Source organism: Aphidius gifuensis, linkage group LG6 (assembly GCF_014905175.1).
Source record: "Aphidius gifuensis isolate YNYX2018 linkage group LG6, ASM1490517v1, whole genome shotgun sequence".
Taxonomy (NCBI): domain Eukaryota; kingdom Metazoa; phylum Arthropoda; class Insecta; order Hymenoptera; family Braconidae; genus Aphidius; species Aphidius gifuensis.
This window is the reverse complement of record NC_057793.1, coordinates 13,446,400-13,460,452: the sequence shown is the minus strand read 5'-3', so window position 1 is coordinate 13,460,452 and position 14,053 is coordinate 13,446,400. Positions and strand designations below refer to the sequence as shown.

Genomic DNA, 14,053 nt, shown 5'->3' with positions numbered 1-14,053 from the left:
AAAAAAAAACAAACTTCAATTAAACTCCGGCAATCCGGATCCGATTCGGATCAGGATAGAGTAAGGAATGCCGGATTCGGTTAGCCTCAGCCAAACCTGACTGAACCCGTAGATAACTTTGAAAAAAAAAATAAGGTCCGATTAAACTCCGGCAATCCGGATCCGATTCGGATAGAGTAAAGAAAACCGGATCCGGTTAGCCTTAGCCAAACTTTACTTAACCCGGAGATAACTTTGAAAAAAAAAATAAAGTCCGATTAAAGTCCGGCAATCTGGATCCGATTCGGATCAGGAAAGAGTAAGGAAAGCCGGATCCGGTTAGCCTGAGCCATAACGGATCCGAAAAGGGTCAGGAAACCCGGATCCAGATTACCTTAGCCATACTGGATCCGATTCGGATCAGGATCCGGTCAAGCCGGATTCAATTTCCACTCGGGAAGTTATCAATTAATTAACAAATTGTGAGCTGCCGCTGTGATCGTAGGTCCGTAGTAAACGTATGCGCACTCTCAAGTCAGTGTAAATACTAATCTCTTGTCCATGCAAACATATAAATGGTGGCAGCGGCGGCTCACAATTTGTTAATTAATTAATAACTTGGTAAATTATTGTTAAAAAAATTTGAAAATTCGGTGAAAACTTCTTGATATATAGATGAACAATGTTCTCATGAATGAAAAAAAAATTCATTAAAATTGACATATTATTTTTTCCAATGACTCATTGTTTAGAATTGAGTGATAGTAACAATAATTTTATATATATTGATTAAAAAGAACAGTTAAACCTGTGAACGGGCTGCATTTATATACAGCATAGTAAGAAATTACTGGTAGTCTGCACTACACTGTCAGTTGAAAAAGAAGACGTGCCAGTCTATAATTTGAAGCTGCCTTTTTTCTCTAGCTTTTATCTTATCGATTCTATAATTTTAATTTCATTTCATTGTGTAACGAAATTAGGAATGCGTGATCGTAAAGAAAAATCTAAGGTAGATACAAAAACATTTCAGAACGATTTTGTAGCTCCTGATGGTGGGTGGGGCTGGATAATAATTGTAGCATGTGGAATTTCAAATGTAAGTTATTGAAATAATTGAAATTTTTTCAATTTCGATTACTAAATTAGTATATAATTTATTTATGTTAGTTTATAAGCTCAATTCTATAATTTGTTTTTTTTTTTCATTAGCTATGCGTACTTCCGGTTCTTCAAAATTTCGGATTAATTTTTCTTGAAAGATTTTCACAACTTGGATTATCATCATCTGAAATTACAACTATCATCAATGTCAATATGGCAGTAACATCGATCTTGGGTGAGAACGACTTTTTTTTACTTTAAAAAAACAAATATTATTACTCACTAATATATTTGTAGAGATATTCTACTAAAAGAAAAATACACTATGAATTATAGCGGATAATTTCGTAGAAGTCATTTGTTAAATCTCGATAATTTTTAGTACTCATTATAATGGAACATGCTATCTTGATTTTTCTAATATTGTCACATGGATTGGATCATTTCGAAAAAAAATATCATGTTTGGTTATTGAACGATTAAATAAATGAGAATATAGTATAGGAACGTATAGGACTGTATAAACAATATATATAAATTGTTTTTCTCAGTATTTTTCAATTAGAATGTTTATTACAGGGTTAGCCAACGGGCCAATGTTTAAAAAATACAGTTTCCGTCAAGTCGCATTTTTTGGTGGTCTTGTGTGCACAATAGCCATCATCGCTTTATCAATAGCGTCAACATTCACAGGAATTTTCGTTAGTATGTCAATATTCTACGGTAAGTTCAATAATTCAATCGCAGTAGTATAGAAATGTTAACGATTGTGATTATTTATGTTACTTTGCACTTTGAACGACGAGAATTTTTCATATAACTAAATATTCGTTATCTATCATCTTGATAAATAATCTTGAACTCATTAAAACTGTAATGTTTCACGTATTATCAGAAAAGTGATAAAACGTGGAATTGTTTTCTGGATTCTATTTTATTCTATATTATTCTATTTTATTTTGTTCTATTCTTACCTCATTTATCAACAAAAAAGAAATCATATTATTTACTTGCAATTTATAAATGATATAAAATTAATATTTTCATATTGAAAAAGATTTAGAAAATGTCATTTATTTTTTTTTATTACTAGTGTTGTTGACGGCCGCAAGCGGCCGTTTTCGTTGATCAACTGTCAATGATATGACAAAAAACAATTAATGAAATTTTTTATACAAAAAATAAAGGATTCAAAATAATTTGTGTTACCGAAATGAGACTTGGTAAATTTTAACTAGAGAAAAATGAAAAGAAAAAAAAAAAATTACTTAAAAATGAGCATATTCAGATGCATGCTTTTTACATTAAATATTTTCGATTGTTTTTCTATTTATTTAATAAAAAGGCGAGGGCTAATTTGTACCACTAAAATCAGAATTTGATCCTAAATAATAATAACAAATTGTAAATTTAAATTCTGGAGTAAACTATTTTTTTTTGAATAATCTTAAAGTACAAATCCTGCTTTTATTGATTCAAATGAGCTCACGACTTTCTTTTCGAGAATAAATAAAAAAACTATTCACCATTATTTTTTATCCAAGGTGCCAAGCAATTGTTGATAAACATTTTCGTCAAACAATTTTTTTATTATTTTCCATTGAAGGACAAAATCCGTTATTATTAATACAAATTAACCTACGACTTTTCTTCTAAGAATAAAAAAAAGTCATTTGATAATTTTTTTTTTTTCGAGGTGCCATGTAATTGTTAATAAACAATTGCATGACACCTCCAAAAAATGATCCTTTACAAATAATTATTTTTTTATATTTGAAGAAAAAAACGTGGGCTTCTAATAGCAGAGTGGGAAAAAAATATAAAAAATTGTTTATTAATGATTGCATGCCACCTCGAACAGCTGTTAATATTTATTAATAAATATTGTTGAATAATTTTATTTTTCATTTTTGAAAAGAAAGTCGTGAGCTTAATCTAAACCAATAAATGCAGATTGGAGGATTCATACTTCAATAATGATTTGAAAAAAAAAATTGGTTACTTCAAAATTTTAGTTAACAAATTAACAAAACTTTGTTATTGTTAATTATAGACAAATTTCGATTTCATTAATACAGTAAAAATATAAAAATAAAAAAATAAATATTTAAGAAGGATTTTTTTTTTTTTTTTGTAAGTGTGTGAGTATGTAAATGACGACCAATAAAATGACTGGAAGCAGCGTTATTCAAAAAAAAATATATAACAAAAGATAATTCAGTGACGTCAGGCGGGAATGCATAGTGAGCACTGATGTTGTTTTTTTTAAAAAGAAATAGAGAAAGGGAGAATGAGAAAGAGTGAGTTGTATGAGTATGTAAATGACAACCAATGAAATGACTAAAAGCAGCGTTATTCATCCACTTTTTATAAAGGGATTATTTTATTATTATTATTATTATTATTATTATTATTATTATTATTATTGCTATTATATGAACAGCTGGATCACGATAGGTGGCATTAAATATTTTTGCAATTCCACCAATTATTTCTATGATGTTGTTTTTTTTAATTTTCGGTTTCCAACTGTCAGCCATTGTACTCTACATCAGTATTTGTATCTTTCGTTATAATTAGTGTTTAAATTGAACTCAAAAACTTATAGAAATTATACCCTTAATTGCATCAACAAAACCGGTTACATTACTAAATTATTAAGAAAGTAATAAGTAATTTTTTGATGGTTATATGTATATGGCTAGATCCACGTGAATTTTAAGTCCAAAAATTGAATTTACTTGAAATATTTTTTTTATTGTTCTAGAGCAAAAAATATTGAATACGTATTTTTTTTTTTTTTTTTCTTTCCAAAAAATTTTGACTTGTGATTTTTTTTAGTTTTGGTTTTTAAGGATTTTTTAAGAAATGTACCAACTTTTGTATACTTTTTACTCAAAAACTATTGACCTCATTGAAAAAATTATAGAGACAAAAAAGTTTAACTTATATTCATAGTTTACAAAAAAAAACTTTGAAAAATTGTTTAAACAATTTTTCCACTATTATTTGTTAAATAAACAATTTAAATCGATTTTCCTTAAACTTGGACCCAATTTTTTTTTTTTTTTTTCATCAAAAAATAATAAATAATAAAAATGCTAAACCTATAATTTTCTCAAAAATTTCTTATATTTTAAAGATTATTTATTGATTAAAAAAAAAAAAAAAAAATTGGTTATATATAATATATATATTGTAACGAAATTTATTATTTCGTGGGTTCTCGAGATGAATAACTATCAGAATGAGTTCTGATTGTTATTTATTGCTATCGCTTGCGTTGTTAATAACTAATGGGAGTTAGTTATAAACAATTCCGATCACGGGGTCAGAAGCTATGTACAGGGTCAAGACTATTATATCGACATCAATGGGATGCCTGTTCGATGTTCGATAAGATGTCTTGATACACCAAACCTTATCGTGGCGACTTCCCCACTCCGACATCGACGCGATGAACTCGCCGAAGGCTGTGTACAAAGCCGGATCGTACCACTGAAATATAATAAAACTGGAAGGTGAACTCCTATGCTTAGCCAATGCACGGAGTGTCGCCAGAGATAGCAATATATTGGTTGGCTTTTCCTCTCACTCACGCATGCGCACATTAAATCTTGTACAGTCAACGTCAAAACAAACAAGTACTACACGGTATAAAAGTTACATTATATTTCAGTAGTCTCAACCAATTATAGTTGACGTGACTGTACCGACAAGGACAACAGGCCAACCATTGAGTTTCTCTCTCGGCGACACGAAGTTCGGCTTCCAGTTTTATTATATTTCAGTGGATCGTACACCTATTCGTGTTCCGAATGCGTGCGGCGCATGTCCGAGGCGATAGGTAGGGGAGTGCTACTGAGTGGGGTAGGGGGGGAAGCTGACAGCAGCTGAGTACTCAACGTCGTCGTGAGACGACACAACTTGTCTGGCTCTCGAACTGATCACTACCTTCTCTTGACTGGCTCTCTTGGTTCACTACTGGTTCTCTCGACATCGTTTGGATCTCTCTTAAAGGTTCTCTAGGTATCAGACGTTAAGTCCTGGTGAAACTCTGTCCGAATTTCCAATGGCAGACTAATACTAATGATCACGCTATATGGTTCTCTTATTATAATAATAATTATTATTATATTCATCGCACATAAATGTGTATGTGTGAGTTCACGAATGGATCGCTGTAAATAATAACAATAATAATAATATTGAGATATATTATTATTGCAATGGCAACGTATGTGTAAGACCTGGAGTGCTATTCTTTGTCCTGTATTGCGGGAGTTATTGCGGGTCACGCAATAACGATTCGCCGACAAGAAATGTTTGTCGCGATAGAAAAATATAAAGGCCTTTGTAGTTGCTCTCATGGGAAGCTGCCATAGTCGTATGCAAATGCAAAAATAAGGTAGAATTTACATGAAAGCAATAACAAGCGTCTTCATGTTTTTCTGTGTTTTTCTATCGCGACTAACATTTCTTGTCGGCGAATCGTTATTGCGGGACCCGCAATAACTCCCGCAATACGGGACCAAGAATAGCACCCCTGGTCGCGGATGGATCGCTCTATGGTTCCCTATACAAAATACATATCTCACATGTAGACTATTTGCTCCTACACTTACGATACTTGTGACGTAGGTATTTTACTATAGTATGGTCGCAATGTCATATAGGCGTATGTAATACACTATGCTTGGTTCACGATAGTTCCCTCAGGTCTGATTACGTATTTCATAATCCAATCAGGTGGACCGCGCCCCTCTACCATTTCTAAGACTGAGTTAGGCTCCCGAATTAGTTCTCGTGACTCCCACGGTTGTTGGCTTCCGAGATAACCAACATGGCTCCTCCCGGTGATTTTGAGGAGGATGGTGAGAAATCCTCGTTGTTAACCTTGGCCGATAGTTCTCGCCGCGCAGGTCAGAAAATCGGTTACAAAACTCCACGTTGGGAGCCACAAAGACAAAACTAATGATTATTATTAATAAAGCAGGGAATTTATTCAATTCTAAGATATTTTCCGGTTCGGTATCGGCGTAACCGCTTTTTAGCCTTGATTCGACGTCGAAACGAGACTAAAACGAGGCTAAAAAAAAAAAAGACAAAAAAATCTAAAATTATTATTATTTTATTGATTTATTATAGTTTTATTATAAATTATGAAAAAAAAATTATTATTATTAATTTAATAACAAAATGAATGAATTTTGAAGTATTTTCCTGTTTTAACTTGGCGTAACCACTTTTTAGCCTCTATTCAGCGTCGAAACGTGAGTAAAACAAGACTAAAAGTGGAGCCACAAACATGCGCTAATTCATACTGCGCATCTTATATTCGTTAATTTTTTAACTCATTTATCACATCAATCTTATTTGTTAATGGATTAAAGTACCAAGGAAAAGCAGGACATAAAAAAATAATGTTTCTTTTCCCATAATTCTTTTGGCTACATTAATTTCTTAGCTAGATTTTTTCCTTAGCTTCTGCTTTTTCTTGTAAATTATTATTTATTTGACAATATTGTGTGGTAAGCAACATTAATTTCTTAGCGACATCTTTTCCTTAGCTACTGCTCTTCCTTTAACATTTTAATTTATTAGATAAAAAATATAAATTTAATTTTTAGAAAATACAAATGTCCAAGGAAAAGCAGTAGCTAAGGAATTGAGCTTAGCAAAGAATTATATTTTGAGGGAATAATGTTGCTCAAAATATAATTTTTTTGCAACCTTAATTCCTTAGCTACATCTTTTCCTTAGCTACTGCTTTTCTTTTGACATTTGAATTTATTAAATAAATAAAATACATGTAATTTTATTTTTAAAAAATAAAAATGTCCAAGGATAAGCAGTAGCTAAGGAAAAGATGTAGCTAAGGAATTAAGGTTGCCAAAGAATTATGTTTTAAGGAAATAATGTTGCTTAAAATATAATTTTTTGGCAACCTCAACTTTTTAGCTACATTCTTTTCTTAGTTACTGCTTTTTCTTGATTATTTGTATTCTTTAAAAATGAATTTACACGTATTTTATTTCTGAAATGAATGAAAATGTCCAAGGAAAAGCAGTAGCTAAGGAAAAGATGTAGCTAAGGAATTGAGGTTGCCAAAGAAGTATATTTTGAGGAAATAATGTTGTTTAAAATATGATTTTTTGGCAACCTTAATTCCTTAGCTAAATTCTTTTCCTTAGCTACTGCTTCCTTTGACATTTTAATTTATTAAATAAATAATGTACATGTAATTTTATTTAAAAAAAAAAAAAATGTCCAAGGAAAAGCTGTAGCTAAGAAAAAGATGTAGCTAAGGAATTGAGGTTGCCAAATAATTATATTTTAAGGAAATAATGATGCTCAAAATATAATTTTTTGCCAACCTTAATTCATTAGATACAATTTTTTCTCAGCTACTGCTTTTCCTTTGACATTTGAATTTATTAAATAAATAATATATGTACATGTAATTCTATTTTTAAAAAATACAAATGTCCAAGAAAAAGGAGTAGCTAAGGAAAAGATGTAGCTAAGAAACTAATGTTGCTTCCGCACAATTTTTCTGGCTACATTAATTCCTTATCTTTTCCTTAGCTACTGCTTCTTCTTGGACATTATTATTTATTTCATCAATATATTACATGTAGTCTACTTTAGGAAATAAAAATGTCCAAGATAAAGAAGTAGCTAAAGAAGAGATGTAACTGAGAAATGAATGTTGCTTACCGCACAATTTTTCAGGTTGCCAAAGAATTATGTTTCAGGGAAATAATGTTGCTTAAAATATAATTTTTTGGCAACCTTAATTCTTTGGCTACAGTCTTTCCTTAGCTATTGCTTTTTCTTGGACATTTGTATTTTTAAAAAAAAAATTCACATGTATTTTATTTCTGAAATAAATAAAAATGTCCAAGGAAGAGCAGTAGCTAAGGACTTAATGTAGCCAGAAAAATTGTGACTCTTTGACATTTTATTTTATTAAATAAATAATATACATGTAATTTTTTTTTTTTAAAACAAAAATGTCCAAGGAAAAGCAGTAGCTAAGGGAAAGATGTAGCTAAGGAATTAAGGTTGCCAAAGAATTTTGTTTTGAGGAAATAATGTTGCTTAAAATATAAATTTTTGGCAACCTTAATTCCTTAGCTACATTCTTTTCTTAGCTACTGCTTTTTCTTGTACATATGTATTTTTTAAAAATAAATTTATATGTATTTTATTTCTGAAATAAATGGAAATGTCCAAGGAAAAGCAGTAGCTAAGGAATTAATGTAGCCAAAAAAATTGTGCGGTAAGCAACATTAGTTTCTTAGCTTCATCTTTTACTCAGCTGCTGCTGTTATTATGGGAATAGAATTATGGGATAAACAACATTATTTTTTTAGGTACTTTACTACTTTAGCTTTTCCTTGGTACTTTAATTCCTTAACAAATAAGATTGATGTATCAAATTAGTTAAAAAATGAACGAATATAAGATGCGCAGTACGAATGAACGAATTAGCGCATGTTTGTGGCTTCACTTTTAGTCTTGTTTTAGTATTTTTTCGACATTTAATCGAGGCTAAAAAGCGGTTACGCCGAGTTATAATAGGAAACTACTTTAAAATTCATTTATTTTGTTATTCAATTAATAATAATAATTTTTTTTTCATAATTCATAATAAAACTAAAACAAATCAGCAAAATAGTGATAGTTTTAGGTTTTTTTGTCTTTTATTTTTTTAGCCTCGTTTTAGTCTCGTTTTGACGTTGAATCAAGGCGAAAAAGTGGGTACGCTGAGACTGAACAGGAAAATATCTCAAAATTCAATATTTTCCTTATTTTATTAATAATATTTAATAGTTTTGTTTATGTATATATATATATATATATCCAGTGGTGGTTTCGGGGACATTTTTTTTTTTTGCGATTTTATTCAGTAATTGAACTTTGTACATCAATGTACATTCATGTATAAAACGATTTTATTGTATACACCAAAATAAAAAAATTTTCATCGATCGGTACTTTTGAGGACTATCGTTATGACACTGTTTCAACCCTTCACTTACCTTATTTATTCGAATCCTTTGTATTTTAGTATTGTGTTGGCATGAATTTAGAAGGTACAAAAAATAGAAGTAGTAAATTTTACATTTTTAATACATAAAATTTAAGATTTGACACAAGTCCTCAAAACAACCGATGCATGAAGAATTTATCTATGTAATGGTGGTTTCGAGGACTTTTCTTTTCAAATTTTAATGATCCCTTTAATATAACCCAATGACTGTTTTTACGGTGGCAATAGTCCTCATATCTATTGATTAATACTTATATTGAATATCAATTCACAAAATGTATCAGGGACATATGATAAGACTTTTTTGTTATCGTTTTAACTTTATGTCTCCAAAACCTCCGATAGATTTTTTTAAAAAACTATGTAATGGAGGTTTCAAGGACTTTTCTTTTAAAAATTCAATGACGGTTTAACGGCGGCAAAAGTCCTTATATCTATTGATTAATACTTATATTGAATAATGATTCATAAAATGTATCAGAGCCATATGATAGGACTTCTTTATTATCATTTTAACTTGATGTCCCCAAAACCTCCGATAGATTTTTTTAAAAAAACTATGTAATGGAGGTTTCAAGGACTTTTCTTTCAAAAATTCAATTATCACTTTAATTCAACCCAATGACTGCCTTGACGGTTGCAATATTTCTTATATATGTTGATTAATACTTATATTGAATGACAATTTATAAAATGTGTTAGGGCCATATGATAGGACTTGAAGATAAAACACTATTTATATATCTTACATGATGTCCTCGAACCCTTTTATTATATTTTTTTATCCGGATTATGTTGGTCGTTCTGAAGACTTTTCATAGAACTTAAACGAACTAATGATAGAAAATAGAGTACAGAGTTATGACTGTTTGGAATACGTGTATAACATCATCTATTTCTACGAAGTGGACTGAATCCGAGAAACTGGGAATATATCAGTGAAAAACGGAAAAATATCATAGAATAAAAGAAATATTAGAAGAAAAATTTTTGAACTTGCAATTAAAGAGTACTGAGAGTAAACATACAATGCGGCCATTTTTCAAGTCATACTTAACGATTGTATGAATTTCAGTATGGGCTTTATGTTCCTAAAAGCACTAACGGAAGAAGTTTATGGTTTGGTACGTTCCGTGGACACCAAGAAAAATTAAGTAGACCTTGTAACAAAGACAACAGTCTTTCTCTAAATACCTACTGTCTATAACAAATAGTTTCAGTTATTGCTATCGAAAATAATTCAGTTTCGGTTTTCCCGAAGGTATCTAAGAATTTCTAATGCTACTAAATTAAGGCGGTATCTCGTTGTTCAGGCTACTGTTCAAAGTAATCAATCATTTCCAAGGTTCCGGAAAACCGGAAAAAATGGTCTCAACTTTCTATGTTAAAAGAATACAGAACGACCGTCTTCCAAATCAACGCGATTTTCGTCGGACAATTTCCTTATATTTTGGTTTTATGTGATAGTCCTTATTATTTGATTCGTCGAATAAATTATTAAAACTATTATAAATTACAGTGTAGAAGAATAGCCTTATTTCGAGTTTGAAATATTTATTTTATAATTTCCGGTATAGGCTGCGAGTCCTCAAAACCACCGTTCTACGAATAAAAAACTTTTGCAGCATGGTGGTTTTGAAGACGTCTCAAAATTACGTCGTTGATTCCGTTTTGATTCAAGTATGGTTTAAGATTATCAGAAAGGTTCTATGAAATTTCCAAACTCGCAGGTCCCGTGTACACCGAGAAAGTTTGAGTAGACTTGTAACATAGACAACGGTCATTCCTAAATACCTACTGTCTAACAAATAGTTTCAGTTATTGCTATCAAAACAAATAAAGTTCCGGTTTTCCCGGAGGTATTTAAGAATTTTTAATGCTACTAAATTAAGGCGGTATCTCGTTGTTTAGGCTACTGGTTCAAAGTGATCAATCATTTCTAAGGTTCCGGAAAACCGGGGAAATGGTCTCAACTTTCCATGTTAGAAGAATACAGAACGACCGTCTTTCCAGTCAACGCGTTTTTCGTCGGAGAATTTCCTTATATTTTGGTTTTATGTGATTGTCCTTATGATTCGATTCGTTCAATAAATTATTGAAACTATAATAAATTACAGTGTAGAAGAATGGCCTTATTTCGAGTTTGAAATATTTATTTTATAATTTCCGGTATAGGCTGCAAGTCCTCAAAACCACCGTTCTACGAATAAAAAACTTTCGCAGTATGGTGGTTTTGAGGACGTCTCAAAATTACGTCGTTAATTCCGTTTTGATTCAAGTATGGTTTAAGATTATCAGAAAGGTTCTACTATGAAATTTCCAAATCCGCACGTTTCGTGGACACCAAGAAAAATTACGTAGAACTTGTAACAAAGACAACGGTCTTTCTCTAAATACCTACTGTCTAACAAATAGATTGCTATTGACACGAATTCAGTTTCAGTTTTCCTGAAGGTATCTAAGAATTTTTAATGCTATCCAATCAAGGCGGTATCTCGTTGTTCAGGCTATTGTTTCGAGGTGATCAATCATTTCGGAGGTTCTGGAAAACCGGAAATAATGGTCTCAACTTTCCATGTTAGAAGAATACAGAACGACCGTCTTTCCAGTCAACGCGTTTTTCGTCGGAGAATTTTTCTTATATTTTGGTTTTATGTGATTGTCCTTATGATTCAATTTGTTCAATAAATTATTAAAACTATAATAAATTACAGTGTAGAAGAATGGCCTTATTTCAAGTTTGAAATATTTATTTTATACTTTCCGATATAGGCTGCAAGTCCCTAAAACCACCGTTCTACGAATAAAAAACTTTCGCAGTATGGTGGTTTCGAGGACGTCTCAAAATTACGTTGTTAATTCCGTTTTGATTCAAGTATGGTTTAAGATTATCAGAAAAGTTCTACTCTAAAATTTCCAAATCCGCACGTTTCGTGGACACCAAGAAAAATTACGTAGAACTTGTAACAAAGACAACGGTCTTTCTCTAAATACCTACTGTCTATTCCGATAGATTGCTATCGACACGAATTCAGTTTCGGTTTCCTGAATTGGTATCTAAAATTTGTAAATGCTTATTCTAATCAAGGCGGTATCTCGTTGTTCAGGCTATTGTTTCGAGGTGATCAATCATTTCGGAGTTCTGGAAAAGCCGGAAGCGGCGGTCTCAACTTTCCATGTTAGAAGAATACAGAACGACCGTCTTTCCAGTCAACGCGTTTTTCGTCGGAGAATTTTTCTTATATTTTGGTTTTATGTGATTGTCCTTATGATTCAATTTGTTCAATAAATTATTAAAACTATAATAAATTACAGTGTAGAAGAATGGCCTTATTTCAAGTTTGAAATATTTATTTTATACTTTCCGATATAGGCTGCAAGTCCCTAAAACCACCGTTCTACGAATAAAAAACTTTCGCAGTATGGTGGTTTTGAGGACGTCTCAAAATTACGTCGTTAATTCCGTTTTGATTCAAGTATGGTTTAAGATTATCAGAAAAGTTCTATGAAATTTCCAAACCTGCATGTTTCGTGGACAGCAAGAAAGTTTGAGTAGAACTTGTAAGGAAGAAAACGGACTTTCTCTAAATACCTACTGTCTAACAAATAGATTCAGTTATTGCTATCGAAACGAATTCAGTTTCGGTTTTTCCGAAGGTATCTAAGAATTCCTAATGGTACTAAATCAAGGCGGTATCTCGTTGTTCAGGCTACTGGTTCAAAGTGATCAATCATTTCTGAGGTTCCGGAAAACCGGGAAAAATTGTCTCAACTTTCCATGTTGAAAGAATACAGAACGACCGTCTTTCCAGTCAACGCGTTTTTCGTCGGAGAATTTCCTTATCTGTTGGTTTTATGTGATTGTCCTTATGATTCGATTCGTCCAAAAAATAATTAAAACTATAATAAATTACAGTGTAGAAGAATGGCCTTATTCTAAGTTTGAAATATTGAATTTATACTTTCCGGTATAGGCTGCAAGTCCTCAAAACCACCGTTCTATGGATAAAAAACTTTCGTAGTATGGTGGTTTTGAGGACGTCTCAAAATTTCGTCGTTAATACCGTTCTGATTCAAGTTTGGTTTGAGATTATCAGAAAACTTCTATGAAATTTCCAAATCCGCTCGTTCCGTGGACACCGAGAAAAATTGAGTAGAACTTGTAAAAAAGAAAACGGTCTTTCTCTGAATACCTACTGTCTAACAAATAGTTTCAGTTTTTGCTATCGAAAATAATTCAGTTTCAGTTTTCCCGAAGGTATCTAAGAATTTCTAATGCTACTAAATTAAGGCGGTATCTCGTTGCTAAGGCTACTGATTCAAAGTGATCAATCATTTCTAAGATCCCGAAACCCGGAAAAAATTGTCTCAACTTCCCATGTTAAAAGAATCCAGAACGACCAGTCAACGCGTTTTTTGTTGGAGAATTTCCTTATATTTTGGTTTCATGTGATATTCCTTATGATTAAATTCGTCCAATAAATTATTAAAACTATAACAAATTACAGTGCAGAAGAATGGCCTCATTTCAAGTTTCAAAGATTTATTTTATAATTTTCGGTATAGGCTGCAAGTCCTCAAAACCACCGTTCTACGAATAAAAAACTTTCGTAGTATGGTGGTTTTGAGGACGTCTCAAAATTACGTCGTTGATTCCGTTTTGATTTGAGTATGGTTTGAGATTATCAGAAAGGTTCTATGAAATTTCCAAACCCGCACGTTCCGTCGACACCAAGAAAGTTTGAGTAGAACTTGTAACATAGACAACGGTCTTTCTCTAAATCTTACTGTCTAACAAATAGTTTCAGTTATTGTTATCAAAACGAATTAAGTTTCGGTTTTCCCGACGGTATCTAAGAATTTCTAATGCTACTAAATTAAGGCGGTATCTCGTTGTTCAGGCTACTGATT

At 31.5% G+C, this 14,053-nt stretch overlaps 1 protein-coding gene across 2 annotated transcripts in view; it reads left to right on the top strand.

Annotated features, from left to right (window-relative positions):
* Positions 1 to 516: 516 nt before the first annotated feature.
* The window catches only part of LOC122859539 (monocarboxylate transporter 12-like), a 71,956-nt gene continuing 58,419 nt past the window's right edge, over positions 517 to 14,053 (top strand). Inside the window, exons 1-3 of one of the 2 annotated variants that reach the window (XM_044163187.1) lie at positions 517 to 1,078; positions 1,192 to 1,318; positions 1,663 to 1,806. In XM_044163187.1, the coding sequence (XP_044019122.1) occupies positions 965 to 1,078; positions 1,192 to 1,318; positions 1,663 to 1,806 (385 nt within the window). In that variant the 5' untranslated portion in view covers positions 517 to 964. The remainder of the gene's footprint in view (positions 1,079 to 1,191; positions 1,319 to 1,662; positions 1,807 to 14,053) is intronic. The other variant, XM_044163188.1, reaches the window with a different exon arrangement.